The sequence below is a fragment of the Bos taurus genome, chromosome 5, assembly GCF_002263795.3.
Source record: "Bos taurus isolate L1 Dominette 01449 registration number 42190680 breed Hereford chromosome 5, ARS-UCD2.0, whole genome shotgun sequence".
NCBI classification, from domain to species: domain Eukaryota; kingdom Metazoa; phylum Chordata; class Mammalia; order Artiodactyla; family Bovidae; genus Bos; species Bos taurus.
Genome location: NC_037332.1, coordinates 115,121,916 through 115,139,111, shown reverse-complemented (window position 1 = coordinate 115,139,111; position 17,196 = coordinate 115,121,916). Strand labels below are relative to the sequence as shown.

Genomic DNA, 17,196 nt, shown 5'->3' with positions numbered 1-17,196 from the left:
CTTAGCCTTTGCTGGCATGAGTGGTGGTGGGGCCACTGTTTTTGCGGGAGCACTTGGCTGGCATAGAGTGGTTATTGTCTTAAATTATTCCGTCTCCATAGGCTGTCTGTTTCCTCATTCTTTGGCTTGAGAGAGCAGGCTTTTTAGAGGAACTTTCTTTTTTTCTTTTTGTTCTTTGTCTGGCATGTCCAGATTGCTAGCTTCTTTAATGGTAAATCTGAGATACACGATGCAATAGAATACTCAAAGAGTCCACTATTGTGTCATTTCTTGGGTCCTGAGCAACATAGCAAAAATGCCTTTTTTTCTCCATCTTTTTGACTTTAAAAAAAAACTGTTTTCAGTTGTGCTTTGCTGAAAGAATAAAGAAGGGTGAATGAACTCCATCTCCCCAGAAATGGAAATTAACTATATTTCTTTTAAAAAGGTACTTTATAATAGCCACCTCATCTTGTTACATTTCTACCTTCCCCAACTCTCAGTGTCTGTTCTTTTCACAAATGTTATTCCTTCGTTATTCTCATTGAAGAGCCTAAATATGCTTATTTAAAGTCTTTTTTTTCCCCCAGACTGTTCTATTATTTTAAATTCCTCTGGAGTCAATTCATATTATGATTATTGATTCTTGGTGGCTATTATTCTTAGCATTAGATGTCTTCATGGACTTCAGAGTTTTGACTTTAAGGCTGAATTTTGGGTAAAAGGGTACCTTTCATTTTCATTCCCTCTTTGTGTACTCAACCCTTTTCCTTCTGAGGAGCCCCCTGTCTCCGTGGTGAAGCAGTTTGGGGCCACTCCAGTGATACCTGGCTTGCAGTACAGAAACGTGTTTTATACTGGTGGTTCACAATTCCTGCCCCTCTGGGGTCTCCTTGTCATCAATGAAAGTAATGATATTGGTTGTTCTTCCTAGATCCAGGGCCATACTTTCATAGAAGGTGCTGCCCCGTGAAACGGCTGAAGCAGGTATTTCAGACTCCCCTTTGATAGAGGGGTGATCCCTCTCTCCCCTTGATTCAAGTAGTAACATTGGCTCTGTTACCAGCTTTGTGTCCCCATTATGCCTTGGGATTCAGAGCCCAGCTGGCCCACGGCTTTGTCAATTCTCAGCAGTTTGTGTTTCTGGACTATGGTGGAGTTCAGATTGTTTTTGAGGCCATCTAGATCCTCTCAATACTCTTATTGTATAGTTTATTGTCATTCTGTGTTTGCAATAGAGAGCAGCATCTCAGAGCATGAGTCATAGTATTATTTGGATCTGAAGTCAAATGCTCTGCTTGTTTGTCTTATTTTAATATTTATTTTCATTTTATTTAGCTCTATTTATTCAATGCCACTTTATGTCCTATTTTACATAGATGAAATACAAATAAATGATATATTCCTTAGAGTTCACGTTTGGTCATTTCTCAAATCAGGGTGCACCTTATTTTCAATGCACCTGAGAATTTAAGATGGATTGCCAGGAGCCGGCATATTGCATATTGAGTGCATATTGCATATTGAGTGCAGCACTTTCCACAGCATCATCTTTCAGGATCTGGAATGGCTCAACTGGAATTCTATCATTGCCGGGAGCCAGCGTGAGGAGCTCCACCCATGACAAAGGTCATGAGGAAGGAGGCTTGGCATATGCAAAGGCGGGATCGAGCCTCAGGAGTCCCCCTAGAAATTCTCGAGCATCTACCCCCAAAACCAGAGTCTGCCTACTTTCTGCTTTGTGCTCTCACCTACACCTCTGACTTTACAGGGAGCTGTCCCCCACTACCTCTCTCTGCAAAAAGAGTTAGCTTACAGCTCCAGTTAACAATTCCTGGGTGTGACAGTGTTTCAACCTACAAACTCCTTTGGAAGTCCTCTAGCCTGCCTGAATAGGTTTTTCCGGCCACATGTGATTGTTCAGAGCCTCCCAACTGTGAGAGGCAGGAGATGTTCTAAACTGTCTAAACACAGATTCCTTTGAGTAGTTAAAAGATTGATTAGAAATTGTATTGGTGAAGGGTTTTTCACTTATTGAGCCAATGTTTGCTGCTAAGTCTCCATACCCCTTACCTACTGTGTCCTTGGCAGTGTATTGATTGATAGAATGGGTGTATAGAAATGTAAGTAGTAGCCTCAATGTTTGTAACCTTGGACCCTTGAGTTAATTCTTTTCTTGATTGAGCCCTCCTCACCTTTGCCCTATAGGAATGCAGCTTTGTCCAATGCTTTTTTGGAGGCTGGTGCCTGACTTTGGAATAATCACCTTTAGAGAAAAATAAGTTTCTTAAAATGTTAACAGGCCTCCTGGCCAGAAGATGATGTAAATCACCTGAACTTTTGCATATGATAAGTTTGAAAGCCTGGCTTCGATTGACCAACCAGGAACTGCTGTCCTTGCATGACTCCACCCCTTCCCCCATTATCCTCTATGCACAACTTAAGGTATAAAAACTACTTTGGAAAATAAAGTGCGGGCCTTGTTCACCGAAGCTTGGTCTCCCCATGTCATTCTTTCTCTTATCTTCTGGCTGAATTGTTCAGCCTCTTTTCTTCACTGAATTTTCCTACTGAGCTATCCTTATTTCAGCCTCTTTTCTCCACTGAATTTCCTCACTGAGCTATCCTTATTTCAGCCGCTTTTCTCCACTGAATTTCCTCACTGAGCTATCCTCATTCTATTACTCTTTATATCCTTAATTAACGTTTAATTAAGCAGTTGTTTCCTGATCCTTGCCGATGCCGTCTCTCCTTCGAATACCCTGGATCAGCTGGGGCTGGACCCCGGAAATGGATGGTGTCAGCCACACCTGGAAGTACAGCAGACACTTCACTCATATGCACAGCATCCTGTAACCTGGGGAGGTGCAACCCAAGCACTGAGGGCAGAGAAACTGGTGGGGTGACTCACAGGAGTGGATTCCTCTGTGTGTTTGGAAAAAGTAGGGGGTGGTAAAGGGGCACAGGATAATTTCTGCATTTGAAATCACTGACCTCAGTTAGGATGAGCACAGCTCCTGCCTCCATGTGATGTGGGAGAGTTCACAGAAGCAGTTTAAGGAAACGCTGTGTCCTTACTTTCTCCCCTTACTTTATGTCCTAGACACTTTCAGCTGGTCACAAAAATGCACCTTTTGTCACCCTGGGTACACAGTTGTGGGCACAGCTAGACTATCCTTACTGAGTATGGACACCATCGTGTCCCAATTCCTGTTTCATAGAAGCATAAACTGCAAAGAAATGAGCGAAGCTGACTTTGCCCCAGGTCTGCCAAAGCGTGCAAGTGGCTGCCAGTTGTTTAGCCTCCTTGAAGACGATGTCTTTGAAAGACTGGCATGGTGGGTGTCTTTTCTCTCCATCCATGCTCCAGCCTTGAATTGACCATTTAGAATCAGCTCAGTACTCAAAATTCAAAAAACTAAGACCAAGACATCTGGTCCCATCACTTCACGGCAAATAGATGGGTAAACAATGGAAACAGTGACAGACTTTATTTTCTTGGAGTCCAAAATCACTGCAGATGGTGACTCCAGCCATGAAATTAAAAGCCGCTTGCTTCTTGACAAACCTAGACAGCATATTAAAAAGCAGAGACATTTTGCCAACAAAAGTCCCTCTAGTCAAAGCTATGGTTTTTCCAGTAGTCACGTATGGATCTGAGAGTTAGATGATAAAAAAGGCTGAGGACCAAAGAAATGATGCTTTTGAACCGTGGTGTTGGAAAAGACTCTTGAGACTCCCTTGGACAGCAAGGAGATCAAACCAGTCAATTGTAAAGGAAATCAGTCCTGAATACTCATTGAAAGGACTGATGCTGAAGCTGAAGCTCCAATACTTCGGCGACTTGATGGGAACAGCCGACTCATTGGAAAAGACCCTGATGCTGGGAAAGATCGAAGGCAGGAGGAGCAGGGGATGACAGAGGATGAAATGGTTGGATGGCATCACTGACTCAATGGACATAAGTTTGAGCAAACTCCAGGAGATGGTGAAGGACAGGGAAGCCTAGCATGCTGTTGTCCATGGGGTTGCAAAGAGTGGGACACAACTGAGTGACTGAACAACAGTAAAGTGGGAAAAGCATACATCGTGTGTGCACGTCGCTTCAGTCTTGTCTGACTCTTTTTGAGCCCATTGACTGCAACCTGTCAGGCTCCTCTGTTCATAGGATTCTCCAGGTAAGAATACTGCCATGCACTCCTCCAGGGGATCTTCCCGACTCAACAGATGGAATCCGCATCTCTTATGTCTCCTGCTTTGGCAGGTGTGTTCTTTACCACCAGTGCCATGTGGGAAGCCCCAAAGGCATCGTGAAGTGAATCAAATAGCTCATCCACTTTGGCCCAGTATTATCTTTCCTTGACAATTACCCTGGTGGGGCTGGCAGAGAAAATGGCTGGGGTTCGCATACAAGCGTGGTTTATAAAACTTCCACATGGAAAATAAGATCAAGAACTCTCAAAAAGGGGTCTATCAAATAAACTGGGTAGGCGGTTTCATTGGAACATAGGCAGTAGTTGAAAACTATGCTTTTTAATGAACAGTGTTCAAAATTCAGTGTGCTATTAAGGTCGCAAAACAGTTCAAAAGACACAATAATTACTAATATTTTATAATATACTACATCTTAGAAAATGATTCGATGGAACTACAAAAATATTATTATTTCTTCTCTCAGGTGGAGGGACTCAGAGAGATATAAACTTTTTCAAAAGACTTCTTTGATATCAAAATTGTCTACAATGGATCTATACTACACTGAATTTTCTTGAAGTTAGTACAAAACGAAAGGCAAGTACAAATTTGTCCAACAGCGCTCTCTCATCACTCCAAAAATAGCAGCCACTTTTTTATATAAAAGTCAACAGGACAATGTACTTCATTGGTGTATATCATTTACTTTTTACCTGGCTACACGTTAGAAACAATAAATTCATCAAAACTCTCGGCTGAATTAAAAGAATATATATATGAAAAGCAAGCTTCGTTTAAAAGAATAAATACAACCTATGCACACACAGCTTTACTAGCAGTCTTAGAATTTCAAAGGAAGACACCGCTTTTAATAACAAAACGTCAGTAACCACACTCATCACTGATTGGCTACTGAGGAAAGCCATAAGGCCTTACGTCACTTCCGGGGCGGGACCTGGGCCGCGCGGGAGCTGGTGGTCTCCATGGCAACAAGCAGGGACCTCGCTAGGCCCGCCTGCCGCCCACACCTCCGCGGTGCCCGCTCCCCGTCCGCGCCACGACCCGGGCCTCGGTCCCAGCCTGGCTCGTGCTCCCGCCAGAAGCTGCCCGCGCCCGCCTCCCGCCGCCGCCTCGACCTGACCTGACCGGGAAGCAGTTCCGGCGGGCCGCCGCCGCCGTGACTCATCGGCCAGTCCGCATCCCGGCGATCGGGCCATCTTGGTGGCGGCCGGCCCGGGAAGACGGAGCCGCGGAGGAAGCCGCGGAGACCCAGGTAGGCGCCCGCCGCCCGCCCTCGCCCCCCGGCGCCGCCGCCGCTAGAGCTTCTTCCCTTTGTTCTGCCCCATGTGGGCGCCGGTCCTCTGGCGGGGGGGCGCCCGCCTCGCCGCCCGCCCTTTGCCCCTCCCACGCCGCCTCCCTCCCTTCGAATCCCCTTTCCGCAGTCGAAACCTTTTTTTTTTTTAAACCGTGTTTTCATCCTTCAGGGCCCTGCAGCCCACTGTGGCCTTGTGAGCGCGGCGATTCAGGAGCGACATCCGGAGCTCGAGATCCGCGAGGGCCTGCACCCCCTGCCTGGCCCGGGGCTGTGCGCATCTCTGGGTCCGTCTGCCCTGCCCTCTTGTTGGGTCTTCTCGGCCACGCTTGAGTCTTGAACCCCCACCCTTAACCTGATTGCTCTCTGGGTCTACCCAATTTTAGCATCACAGGTGCTCAGGTTCTGGGTTACCCAAACCCAACCCCAACCCCCCGGGTCACCACCACCTTCTCCACTTTTGTCAATCTCAGCCTTTCACTGACCTCTGGCCAACATGGTCCAACCCCAGACCTCAAAAGCTGAAACCCCAGCCTCTGTAGCTTCTCCTAGTGCTCCCATGGACGACGTCATCGACACCCTGACCTCGCTGCGCCTCACCAACTCGGCGCTCAGGCGCGAGGCCTCGACCCTTCGCGCAGAGAAGGCCAACCTCACCAACATGCTGGAGAGCGTGATGGCGGAGCTGACCCTGTTGCGCACCCGGGCTCGGATTCCCGGCGCGCTGCAGATCACCCCACCCATCTCGGCCATTACCTCCAATGGGACTCGGCCAATGACCACGCCTCCGACCTCGCTGCCAGAGCCCTTTTCCGGAGACCCCGGCCAGCTGGCGGGCTTCTTGATGCAGATGGACAGATTCATGATCTTCCAGGCCTCCCGCTTCCCCGGGGAGGCCGAACGAGTGGCGTTCCTCGTGTCCCGGCTCACTGGGGAGGCGGAGAAGTGGGCGATCCCCCACATGCAACCCGACAGCCCCTTACGAAACAACTATCAGGGATTCCTGGCCGAGTTGCGGAGAACCTACAAGTCTCCGCTGCGGCACGCCCGGCGCGCGCAGATCAGAAAAACTTCGGCCTCCAATCGAGCCATGCGGGAACGGCAGACCCTCTGCCGCCAGCTGGCCGCCACCGGCACAGCGCCCTGCCCGGTGCACCCAGCCTCCAGTGGGACCAGTCCAGCCCCGGCCCTGCCCACCCGAGCTCGGAACCTTTAGGAATCGGCCATCATCCTGGTCGCATCTGCAGCCATCCAGGTAGCATACCCCCTTTGCTGCGTAGAAGAAATGTCCATACCACAGCATCACTTTGTTTGAAGACGTCCCTTCCTGCCTCTGTAGACCTGCTCCATGAGGACATCTCCTGTCATCACTCTGGGGCACCCTGTGATCCACCTTGCTTCCTGGCATCACGTACTCGCTTGGGACCTCCACCGCATGTTTCCTTTCTCTTGCTTGCAATTCCAGCTCTTCTAGTGGCCTCAGCTCTGCTGCTTGGTTAGTCTCACTCACAATACACTTTGGCTTACGTTTTCCCCAGCCTGACCAGGTTCACGGATGCAGCCCCCCCACCCTCTGCAGGCCCTGGGGCAGTTCCCCACCTGATCGCCCTGTGAGCTTGCTGGTGCCAAAAAGAAGCCTCTTTGGCCAGGCAGGTGGCTTGACCTGGAGAGGGGAGTCTCAAGTGCTGCCAGCCTCTCCAGGGCCCAGTGTAGCAGGTAGGGGCCTCATCTCTGCTGTCAGTGTCCGAGTGATCACTGCCGGGAGTGAGTTTCCAGGGTTCTCAGGGGGCCAGCTTCACTCTGCACAGGAGTAGGCAGTCACTGTGCCCCATTGCTGCCCCTGGGAAGATGGACAGTGCAGCCTTAGGGGAGCGCCTCCAGAGGCCACACCCACCCCCCATCAGTGCCTGGCTTTAGCTGCCAGTGTTTTGATAGCACCGGGGTTGGGGGGAATCTGGAACTTGCCTGCTCAGAAGTTCAGTGTGACTGGAATCACTGGGCAGTTCCACATACGTGTCCATCTGTGCCTGAGGCCCCCTGGCAGGCTGAGGGATGGACTCAAGAGGCTCACTCTGCTGCCCTGGTCCCCGTGGGAGTCAGTGGTGGTGTGCAGCCCCCTCTTCTCTCTGATCCCCTCACGTGGAGGTGGGCCTGTCTGGCTTGAGACCTGTTCCCTTCTCCACGCAGGGGCGTGTGGCCTTCACCTCAGCTCCTGGAGCCACACACACGGTCTCTAGGTCTCCAAAGCCTCGGTAGCATGCCCTCCCCAGCCCTGGGCTGTACATCAGACATCTAGCCTCTGTCCCAGAAAACCTGGACTCAGGGCTGGGAGCCCCAGCTCCCCTGGACACATCATGGAGCCCTTAAGGCAAGAGGGTGTCTGCCTGTCTGACCCTAGCCGGGGCGGTGCTGGCATTTGCAAAGGAAAAGAGCAGTGGGCTGCCCAGGTCCGAAGGTGGTGACAGCGCAGGGCTGGCGCTCGGGTCCTGATTCCGAGAGACAGAGCCATGCCTCCGAGTGGTGGGTGGCCTTGTGCTTTCTCCCCGGGACGCCCAGAGTCACTTTCTAAACGAGGCTTGGCCAGGCCCTTTGACCTGGGTTGCTCCTGCCTTATTCGATACCAATGACACCCTGCCCCCAGGCTGTGGGGAAATGGGCCATCCTTCCCTGGGTTTATCGGTCCCAGCCTGACTGCAGGAGGATAACCTCTGGGCTCCCCCCTATAAGCCTGCATCTTGGGACCTCCAGAGGTTGTCTCCTAGGACCCATGCCCTTCTGAGCAATTCAATGATGCTGGGGAGAGTGACTGTGTTCTTGAAAGTCCACTGCCTGCAAAGTCAAGGTGGTTCCATGGCTGCTGGAGTTCACGGACCACTGCCACCCCCTCATCGTAAACTCTGTTAGCCCAATTGCCCTGCTGAACCACTGCCTGAACGTAGGCTTCAGACCCCCCTAGATTCCGGCCAGACTGTTCAGGCGGGACCATGGTGCTCATTAAGCATGAAGTGGGGGAGACATAGGGGGACCACTCTTCAGGGGCACATGGGCTCTCTGGTGGGGGGTGCACAGACCCTTGCACTTCCTGCTCTCTTCTGCCTGCCTGCCAAGTAGAGGTACCCACAGCTGAAGGGGTATGGTGGCACCCACAGGAGAGGGGGCCTGCAGGGCTAGCTGGCACCTTGAAGGTTTCCACATGGCCTGGCCCAGCCAAGGCAGAGACCCAGCCCGAGAGCAGGGCAGGAACTGCTTGCCAACCTTGGGGTCTTCCCAGGTGGCATTCAGAAGTCCTACTGCATTCGCATCCGCGCCTTGTTTCAGCCGCTGTGCCTCGCTAGGCTGAGGCCTGCCTCTGCATGTGGGTCCTTGTGCCCGGCCCTGGCTGCTGCCCCAGCTTCGCTTGGCTTAGAGGTGTGGCAAGCCGTTGGTGCTCACGGTTACAGGTTGGGGACAGGTGCTGTTGGACGTCTGTGGCCTTCTTGATTGCCTCCTGCAACCTCGGAAACCGGAGTGGATGTGAGGCTTGGGGTTGGATTTGGAAGAAGCCCCATGGTGGGAGCCCCCGGTGGCTCTAGTGGAAGACACCCTCATCCCCAGCTGGAGAGGACACCCACGCTCCATGCAGCCCAGAGCAAGAACACATGGCTGAGAGGCTCAAGTTGGAGAAGGCAGTGGCGGAGGAGAGCTGCTCTGTACATATTTGGGGGTTATAATTTCTCTAAATTTAAGAGAACAGATGTTGCTTTATAAAAGGGCCAGGCAGTTAGTAGTGTTAACTGCATGTGAGGGAAGGGTTTATGTCTTCACGGTGTTCACGGTACTTGGACTACCTGTGACTGTTCCTTGGTCTCCACGTCACCCCATCTGGTAAGGAAGATTCATAGTGTAGCAGGCACTATTTGCGATCAGAGTTAGCAGGGGCGACCTCTGGCTTGCTGTATCGTGCGACCTTGGGATTAACTTAATGTCCCAGAGCATTTCGGTGACTTCTGGGAAAAAACCAAGACCCGTGTCCCTGGTCCCAGGTGAGTATGTAATGAGGGAGTCGTGACACAGAGCCCAAAATTGCCGTGTGAAATGCAGGTAAGACTTTGCTGATGCGCAAGCTGCTGTTGTCAAGAGGGACAGAACCAACTGCTGGACCACGATTCTGGCCTTTAGAAGGATGAACAGATGTGGGGAGAGCTGGGTAGGTGCTTAGATTACTTTAAGGGAGCAGCCCTGTGAGTGTGTAAGAGCACACACACCCCAGCCAGCTTCCAGGGCTGGGGTTTGGGCGGGAAGAGGGAGAGAACTTAGTAGAGGTCCTGTCCATCTTGCAGCCAGAGCGGGAAGCCTGGATCTCCTGTACCTGAGAAGCCTTAGGTTAGGGGCTTAGAGATGAAGACACAGCTGGACTCGAGAAGGCACGAAAGCTTGGCCGTGTGGGGAGAGGGCTGGGGTTTAGGAAAATCCCATCACCCAGCGCGGGTGGACAGAGCCAATGACTGGTGTAGTTGTGGGGTCCGCGTGTTGAGTGTGGCGGGCACAGCACAGACACAGTAGATGGGGCGGGGGCTACTGCCAGCCCCTTGCTGCAGCACCACTAACTTTTTCATAAGTAACCACGTACTAGTTCGTCTCATTATCAAAGTCAACCTACACATGATAGAAATTTTGGAAAATGGAGTAGAAAGATGTACAGTTTTAACCTTTGGCGTCTCTCCTTCCAGTCTCCCCTCACCCCAGTCATGGTTCCTCTGCTTCTATAACACTGGGGTGCCACCTTCTGTAACACGGTCCTGTGTAGCTGTTCTCACTCAGGTCACGGGCAACTTTCTCAGTTCATTTTGAAATGGCTGTGTACTCCCCCATCAGGCAGTGCCAGTGGTTGATCACCAACGCTCTTACTCATTTTTCACCATTGGAAATCGACGACTATCTTTGTGCGTAAAGCTTTCCCCGATTCAAGTTATTTCCTTAGGATAGATCCTCAGAGGTGGGGTGATGGAATTAAAGAATATAAGAACCTTCGAGGCTCTGATTACTTATTGACAGTTTCCAGAAATGTTTGTGTCCATTTACACGGCCACCAGCAGGGATAAATGTGCCCGTCTACATCTTGGCAGCACTGAGTGTTCTCACCTGGTTAAATATTTGCTAATCTGGTCATGGAAAAATAGCATTGTATTTTAGTTTGCATTTCTTTTTTTTTTTTAAATTTCTGGCAAACTAGAACATCTTTCACGTTAAGCAGTTGTATTTCTTTTGTGCGTTGTCGTGTCCTCTGCTCTTACCTACTGGCATTTGATACGTTTGTATGAGCTCGTTGCATATTAAAGATATTAACCTGTTGTGTGTTGTGCTCGCTGCACGTGTTTCCGGCTTTTTATTGCTGAGATTTTAACCTGATACATAGCCAGTCTGTCCCTTCACTGGGCCGTGTGCCCACCAGACTAACACAATGCAGGCGCTTACATTTGTCCCTTTTGTTCATGGCTGTATCCCTGCACCTGTAACGGTGTGTTAGGACACACAGTAGGTATGCCACAAGCATTTGTGGGACCGTTACATGGATGGATGTGCTGAGTGCTGGGACCCCACCGAAGCACTTACAGACCCAGGACTGCTCACAGGCCTTTTGGCCCCAGAATCCCTTCAGTCATTCAAAATCCTTTAGGACCCCAGAGAGCTTCTAATATAGGTTTTATCAGTATTTACTATATCGCAAATTAAGATGGAGAATGTTTCTAAATGCTATTTAGAAGATAAACTCATTACCTGACCACATAAACAGCATATTTTAAAGAAAACTGTTTTTAAAAAAATGGGGGGAGGGGTGGTGCAGTTTTCACTAAATTCTTTCATGGTTTTGCAAATTTCTTTCATGTCTGGCTTAATAGAAGACAGCTGGGGCGTCAGACCTGCCCCTGCTCTTCATCTTTTGCAAGATCACCCATCATGTAGTCTCTGGAAAATTCCGCTGTACACTCAGGAGACAGTAGGAGTGGAAAACGCCCAGATACTTTGGTAGCATTATGAAAACAGGAGTGCCTCCCAGGCCCGGAAGAGGTCCCGCCTACTTTGAGAACCTCTGGTGCAAGAAGAGACAGAACAGTCCGTCCTGCAAACACCTCCATCTGTTCTTTGTGGTTTCCTTCGCTGCTTTAAGGTCTTTGTTTCCATCTAGAATTAATAAAGACATTTCTGGAGTTGGTTTGTAGTGCGAGGTGAAGGTCTGACTTGACTTCTCCGTGTTTAAGCCAATAACCCGAGCTCATCTACTCTCATCTATTTTAACTTCATTCTCTGCTTCATTCGTGTGTTTCTTCATCCCATCTGAAAATCTTACCTATCAGAGGGCCAACTTTCCCAATATCTGATGATCCATTTTCTTCCCCCAGAACCGCCTTTTAAAAAATGATTTCGGGGCTTCCCAGGTGGCTCAGTGGTAAAGAATCCACCTGCCAATGCAGGAGACATGAGTTGGCTACCTGGTCTGGGGAGATGCCCCATGTCTCAGAGCAGCTAAAGCCCAGGCACCACAGCTGCTGAGCCTGTGCTCTAGAGCCTGGGAATTGCGACTGAGGAGCCCGTGCACCCTAGGGCTTGTGCTCTGCAACAACCGGAGCCACCGCAGTGAGGCAAGTCTGTGTACTGCGCCGAAGGGGAGCCCTCCCGGGCCACAGCTAGAGAAGAAAAGTCCACGCAGCAGTGGAGTATCCAGCCCAGCCAGAATTAAATAAAACCGAAAAATGATTTTGTGTTATATTTTGTGCTCCTCTCTACTGGGGGGATCTGCCCCTTCTGGTTTTCTTGGCTATTCTTGCCAGATGAACATAAAAATGGATTCTAAATTTTGCTCCACCTCCCGGTACAGGCACAGGGCTGCCCAGTCCCGTACAGGCCAGCGCCCTGGAGGGTGGGTGGCCTCTGCTCTTTCTGCCCTCGGAAGGCCCTGCCTGGGGCATTTCAACCAACATTCCTCTCTGACTGGTGGCTGTTTTGGGGTTGGGATAAAAATCTATGCCCCGAGTGGCCAACCTGCTGTGTGCTGAAGCATCTTCTGTTTGGAAGTATCTAGAGCGCTGGCTGGCCCCGGAAGGCTGGTCCTGAGAGGTTTACGAGGGCCAGCCTGCCTCTTTCCGTGGACCTTCCCTGGGTTCCGGAGTCTCTGGAGGTAGCTGGGAAGTGTTGTGGATTCCAAATGGTATTGAAAGTGAAAGTGAAGTCACTCAGTCATCTCCGACTGCGACCCGGTGGACTGTAGCCCACCAGGCTCCTCCATCCATGGGATTCTCCAGGCAAGAATACTGGAATGGGTTGCTATTTCCTTTTCCAGGGGATCTTCCTGACCCAGGGATCGAACCCTGGTCTCCCGCATTGCAAGCAGACACTTTAACCTCTGAGCCACCAGGGACGCCCTCCCAAATGGTATTGTGTCCCCAGAAACCTGCCAGTCACACGTTAAGCAGCACATTTAAACCAGCAGAGAGAGCCTGCCGACTCTCTCAGATCTTATCTGAGCAGTATCAAATACAGGAGGCCTCTGTGATCAGCCGGTGAGTTTCCAGCGGTTGCCTCAGGCTCCCGGCCTCTGCTGAAGCCTCTTGCTGTCAAGAAATGTGACGGTCACCTCTAGGCATGCACTGTCCAGGGGCATCAAGCTGGGCTCTCCCTGGTGGAGCCAAGACCACACACGAGAGGGAAAGCCTGTGTTCTGAGCTTGGAGAGCGGCTGACAGGCCGTCAGCCCCACACCTGTGCGGACGGCCTAGCTGGGTCACCCTACCAGCCCTAAACACAGAGCACTGGTAGGCTGGCAGCTTCTTTGCCAAGTTTTCTCTTCTTCCCTGATGGCTCAGCTGGTGAAGGATCCTCCTGCAATGCGGGAGAGCTGGGTTCGCTCCCTGGGTTGGGAAGATGCCCTAGAGAAGGGAGAGGCTCCCCACTCCAGTATTCTGGCTTGGAGAATTCCATGGACAGTAAAGAGTCAGACACGACTGAGCAACTTTCACTCACTGGGCAAAAAGCCGGACCACGCTCCCCAGCCTCCTCCCCAGCCCAGCAGGGCTCAGTGATGTGCAGAAATGCCGGCGGGAGGGCTGGTCTGTGTTCTTCCTCCTTCAACCCTTGGATCCCTGCTGATGGTCAAGGTGACCTTGGCAAACACACAGTGAGGGGAGCAGGCCCGCAGGACAGAGGCTCCAAGCCATAGTTTGGGGGAGTTCTGCCAGGGTCCCCCAAAGGTGGGGCCCACCAGGCGGCAGGCCTGGGGCCTGGAGCGTGACTGGGTGTGGTCACCCAGCGGTGGCGGGTGGGGGCGTGAAGCGGGGCTGATGGTCTGAGGAGGGGTGAGCTCCCCAGCCACTCAGTGCCGAGTGGGGGCCACAGAGAGGCCGCAGCGTCCCCAGGAGCCCTGAGTCCTCCTCACCTGAGTAGCCTTGCACAGGAGCCAGTGTGGCCTGGAGAGGCCAAGAGTGAAGCCAAGAGACGAAGTTAGTCCCTCCAAAGCCTCTGGGGTCACAGAGAGCTCTGGCTAGCCCTGGGGAGAGGGGACGAGACACACCCAGAATTGCATTTGAGCCGAATATTCCCCAGAAGTACTTACCAGGTGGTGTTAGCAGTGAAGAATCTGCCTGAAATGAGGGAGTCACAGGAGATGCAGGTTCGATTCCTAGATTGGGAAGATCCTACAGAGGAGGAAATGGCAACCCACTCCAGTATTCTTACTTGGAGAATCCATGGACAGAGGAGCCTGGGGGGCTACAGTCCATGGGATCGCAAGAGTTGGACACGACTGAGGGACTTAGACGCACGCACAGGCAGATGCTTAGTTTTAACAAGCGCCTGTTCTACAAACAAAAATGACAAGCCTCGGAATGTGGCCAAGATATCATTCAGGAACCGCACACCTAGTGGGAAGGGGTTTGATAGATCCCTCTGGACTGGAGTTTGGAAGAAATAAAATTGTTGCTATTTCTATTCCCAATGAGTTGAGATGCCTCAATAAACCAATTCCACTTAATTCACTAAAAGGATGAAAACGCCACAAAGCTATGAAATAACAAAACAGGAAACGCAGAGAAAACTCTGGTATTCTCAACCCTACAGGAGCTTCAGGGCATGAAAAACAGTGTGTCGGCCCTTTGCACGCCGACTGCCCGGAAGGGTTTAGAAGAACCTTTGGAATCTGAATGAGCAAAGGACCAGATAGCACACTGCTGTGTACCTGCCGTCTGCCAGAGACGGTGCTAGAAGCTGAAGATGCAAGGGTGAGCAAGTCAGAGGACACAGTGGCCCCTGCGGAGTCCTCCTCCTTGCTGGAGGGTGGGGGACGAGAACAACAAACCCATGTGTACCTCATACGAAGGAGGGGGCAGATAGGGTCCAAGGTGGTCTCTAGAAGGGCTTGAGACTCAGCAGAGCCCCAAGGAAAAGAGAGAAGGGGGCTTAGACTCGAGCCTGACCGTGGTGCTGAAGAGGAAAAGTTTTATGCAAATCCCTGTACGTCTTAAAACCGATAGTGTCTTAGACTCAAGGAACTATTTTTTTTTCCGACTTGAGATTACACTGAATAACGCTTCTGCGTTCTCCATAAAGTTGACTTAATACGACACACATTTTATCACGCTCTTACAAAGGTTATTTGAAAACAAACTAACCGCTTCATAATATTTCCTCACATTGAGGTATATAATTTGTGTAGCTGTTCTTCCCAGACTGGCTCCATTAAAAAAAAAAAAGTCAAGATATAATTTACATACAGTGAAGCGAACAGAGTTTAAGTGCATACTTGGGTGCGCTTTGACAAATGTGTGTGCGCATGTCACCCCCTCTAAATCAAGATGTGGAACACATTCATCACTCCAGAAAGTTCCCTGGTGCCGCCTGCCAGTCAATCTCTCCCCACGCCTGCTGGGCAACCACTGTTTTAATATCTGTGCCCATAGATTCGCTTTGACTGTTCTGGAATTTCACATCAATGGATTCATGAAGCATGCACTCCCTTGTATTTTAAGTGTTTCTTGTTATTAGGGCGTTTTAACATCCATCCATGTTGGTACTTATTTTTGTTCAGTTGCTAAGTTTTGTCCGATTCTTTGTGACCCAGCACACCAGGCTCCCCTGTCCTTCAGTATCTCCCAGAGTTTGCCCAAACTTGTATCCATTGCGTCAGTGATGTCATCCAGCCGTCTCATCCTCTGCAACCCCTTCTCCTTTTGCCTTTAATCTTTCCCAGCATCAGGGTCTTTTCTAATGAGTCGGCTCTTTACATCAGGTGGCCAAAGGAATGGAACTTCAGCTTCAGCACCAGTCCTTCTAAGGAACATTCAGGAATGGTTTCCTTTAGGATTGACTGGTTTGATCCCCTTGCTGTCCAAGGGACCCTCAAGAGCCTTCTCCAACACCACAATGGTGGTGCAAGTATTGGCCATTCATTACTCATTACTGCTGATTAACAGTCCACTCATTCTGTAGATGGACCCTGGCTGTTTCACCATTCATCTGTTAATGGACATCTAGGCTATTTCCAGAGAAGGCAATGGCACCCCACTCCAGTACTCTTGCCTGGAAAATCCCATGGACGGAGGAGCCTGGTGGGCTGCAGTCCACGGGGTTGCTGAGGGTCGGACACGACTGAGCGACTTCACTTTCACTTTTCACTTTCATGCTTTGGAGAAGGAAATGGCAACCCACTCCAGTGTTCTTGCCTGGAGAATCCCAGGGACGGGGGAGCCTAGTGGGCTGCCATCTATGGGGTCGCACAGAGTTGGACACGACTGAAGTGACTTAGCAGCAGCAGCAGCAGGCTATTTCCAGGTTGGGCAAATACAAATGAAGTTGCTATGAACATCCCCAGAAAAGCCTTCTTGTGTACTTGTTTGCATTTCTCTTGGGTAAATACCAGGAGCTGAACTGCTGGCTCATAGGCACTCTGTATCGCTTTACAAGAAACTGCCAAACTGCCTCCAGGATGGTCACACCGTTTTACATTCGTGTGTGTGAGTTCTCGTTGGTCTGGCTTCCTCTCTTCACGTGCTGTTTTCAGTCATTTTAATTTCAACTCTTCTGGTTGGTGGGTAAGAGTATCCCATAACAGTTTTTCTTTACGTTTACCTGAATTGAGATGGTCCTGAGCCTATCTTTGTGAGCCATGAATGTATTTTCCCTCCTGATGTTTTATGAAAGATACCAAACATACAAAAAAGTTGAAAAAAAACTGTACCATAAACATCCAAATATCCACCAGCTATATTCTACAAGGAACACTATGCTGAATTTTCTTTACTACAAGTCCATCCATTCTTCCATCCATCCTCAACATCTTACTTTTAATGCATAGCAAAGTAAGTGAAAAACACTAGGTTACTTCACTCCTGAACACTTGGCATGCAGGTCACACACTAGACTTCAGTATTTGTTACAGTTAACTTTTTATCTTTGGGAGGAGGATTAATTCACCTATAGTGAAAGCATCATCAAATTTTTTTTTTTTTCCACTCTGAGTGCCACTGGGATCTTGGCTCCCCGACAAGCGATTGAACCCTTGTCCTCTGCCTTGGAAGCATGGAATCTTAACCACTGGACCCACCAGGGAAGTCCTGAAACCATCAGTTTTAAGAATACCATCTGAGGAGTTTTGAAAAATGCATCCACCATCCAGCCATCTAATGGGTCACTGTTATCCAAGCCCCTATCAATGTATAGTACATCACCACCCAGAAAATTCCC

General features: G+C 50.2%; 1 protein-coding gene across 3 annotated transcripts; it reads left to right on the top strand.

Annotated features, from left to right (window-relative positions):
• The first annotated feature begins 5,371 nt into the window (after positions 1-5,371).
• On the top strand, positions 5,372-11,684 carry RTL6 (retrotransposon Gag like 6). Of its 3 annotated transcripts, none has more exons than XM_059887195.1 (3): positions 5,372-5,446; positions 5,658-6,740; positions 11,365-11,684. In XM_059887195.1, exon 2 carries the CDS (start codon positions 5,982-5,984, stop codon positions 6,699-6,701), a length of 720 nt encoding a protein of 239 aa, XP_059743178.1. In that variant the 5' UTR covers positions 5,372-5,446; positions 5,658-5,981; the 3' UTR covers positions 6,702-6,740; positions 11,365-11,684. The 3 variants fall into 3 exon arrangements, with proteins under 3 accessions (XP_059743178.1, XP_015326927.1, XP_059743177.1); XM_015471441.3 differs by lacking the exon at positions 11,365-11,684 and adding an exon at positions 8,926-10,815; XM_059887194.1 differs by lacking the exon at positions 11,365-11,684 and having other exon boundaries at positions 5,658-10,815.
• Positions 11,685-17,196: the final 5,512 nt, after the last annotated feature.

What these genes read in the sequence shown, in the direction of transcription:
- RTL6 (XM_059887195.1), top strand. Translation starts at nt 5,982, where the DNA reads ATGGTCCAACCCCAGACCTCAAAAGCTGAAACCCCAGCCTCTGTAGCT.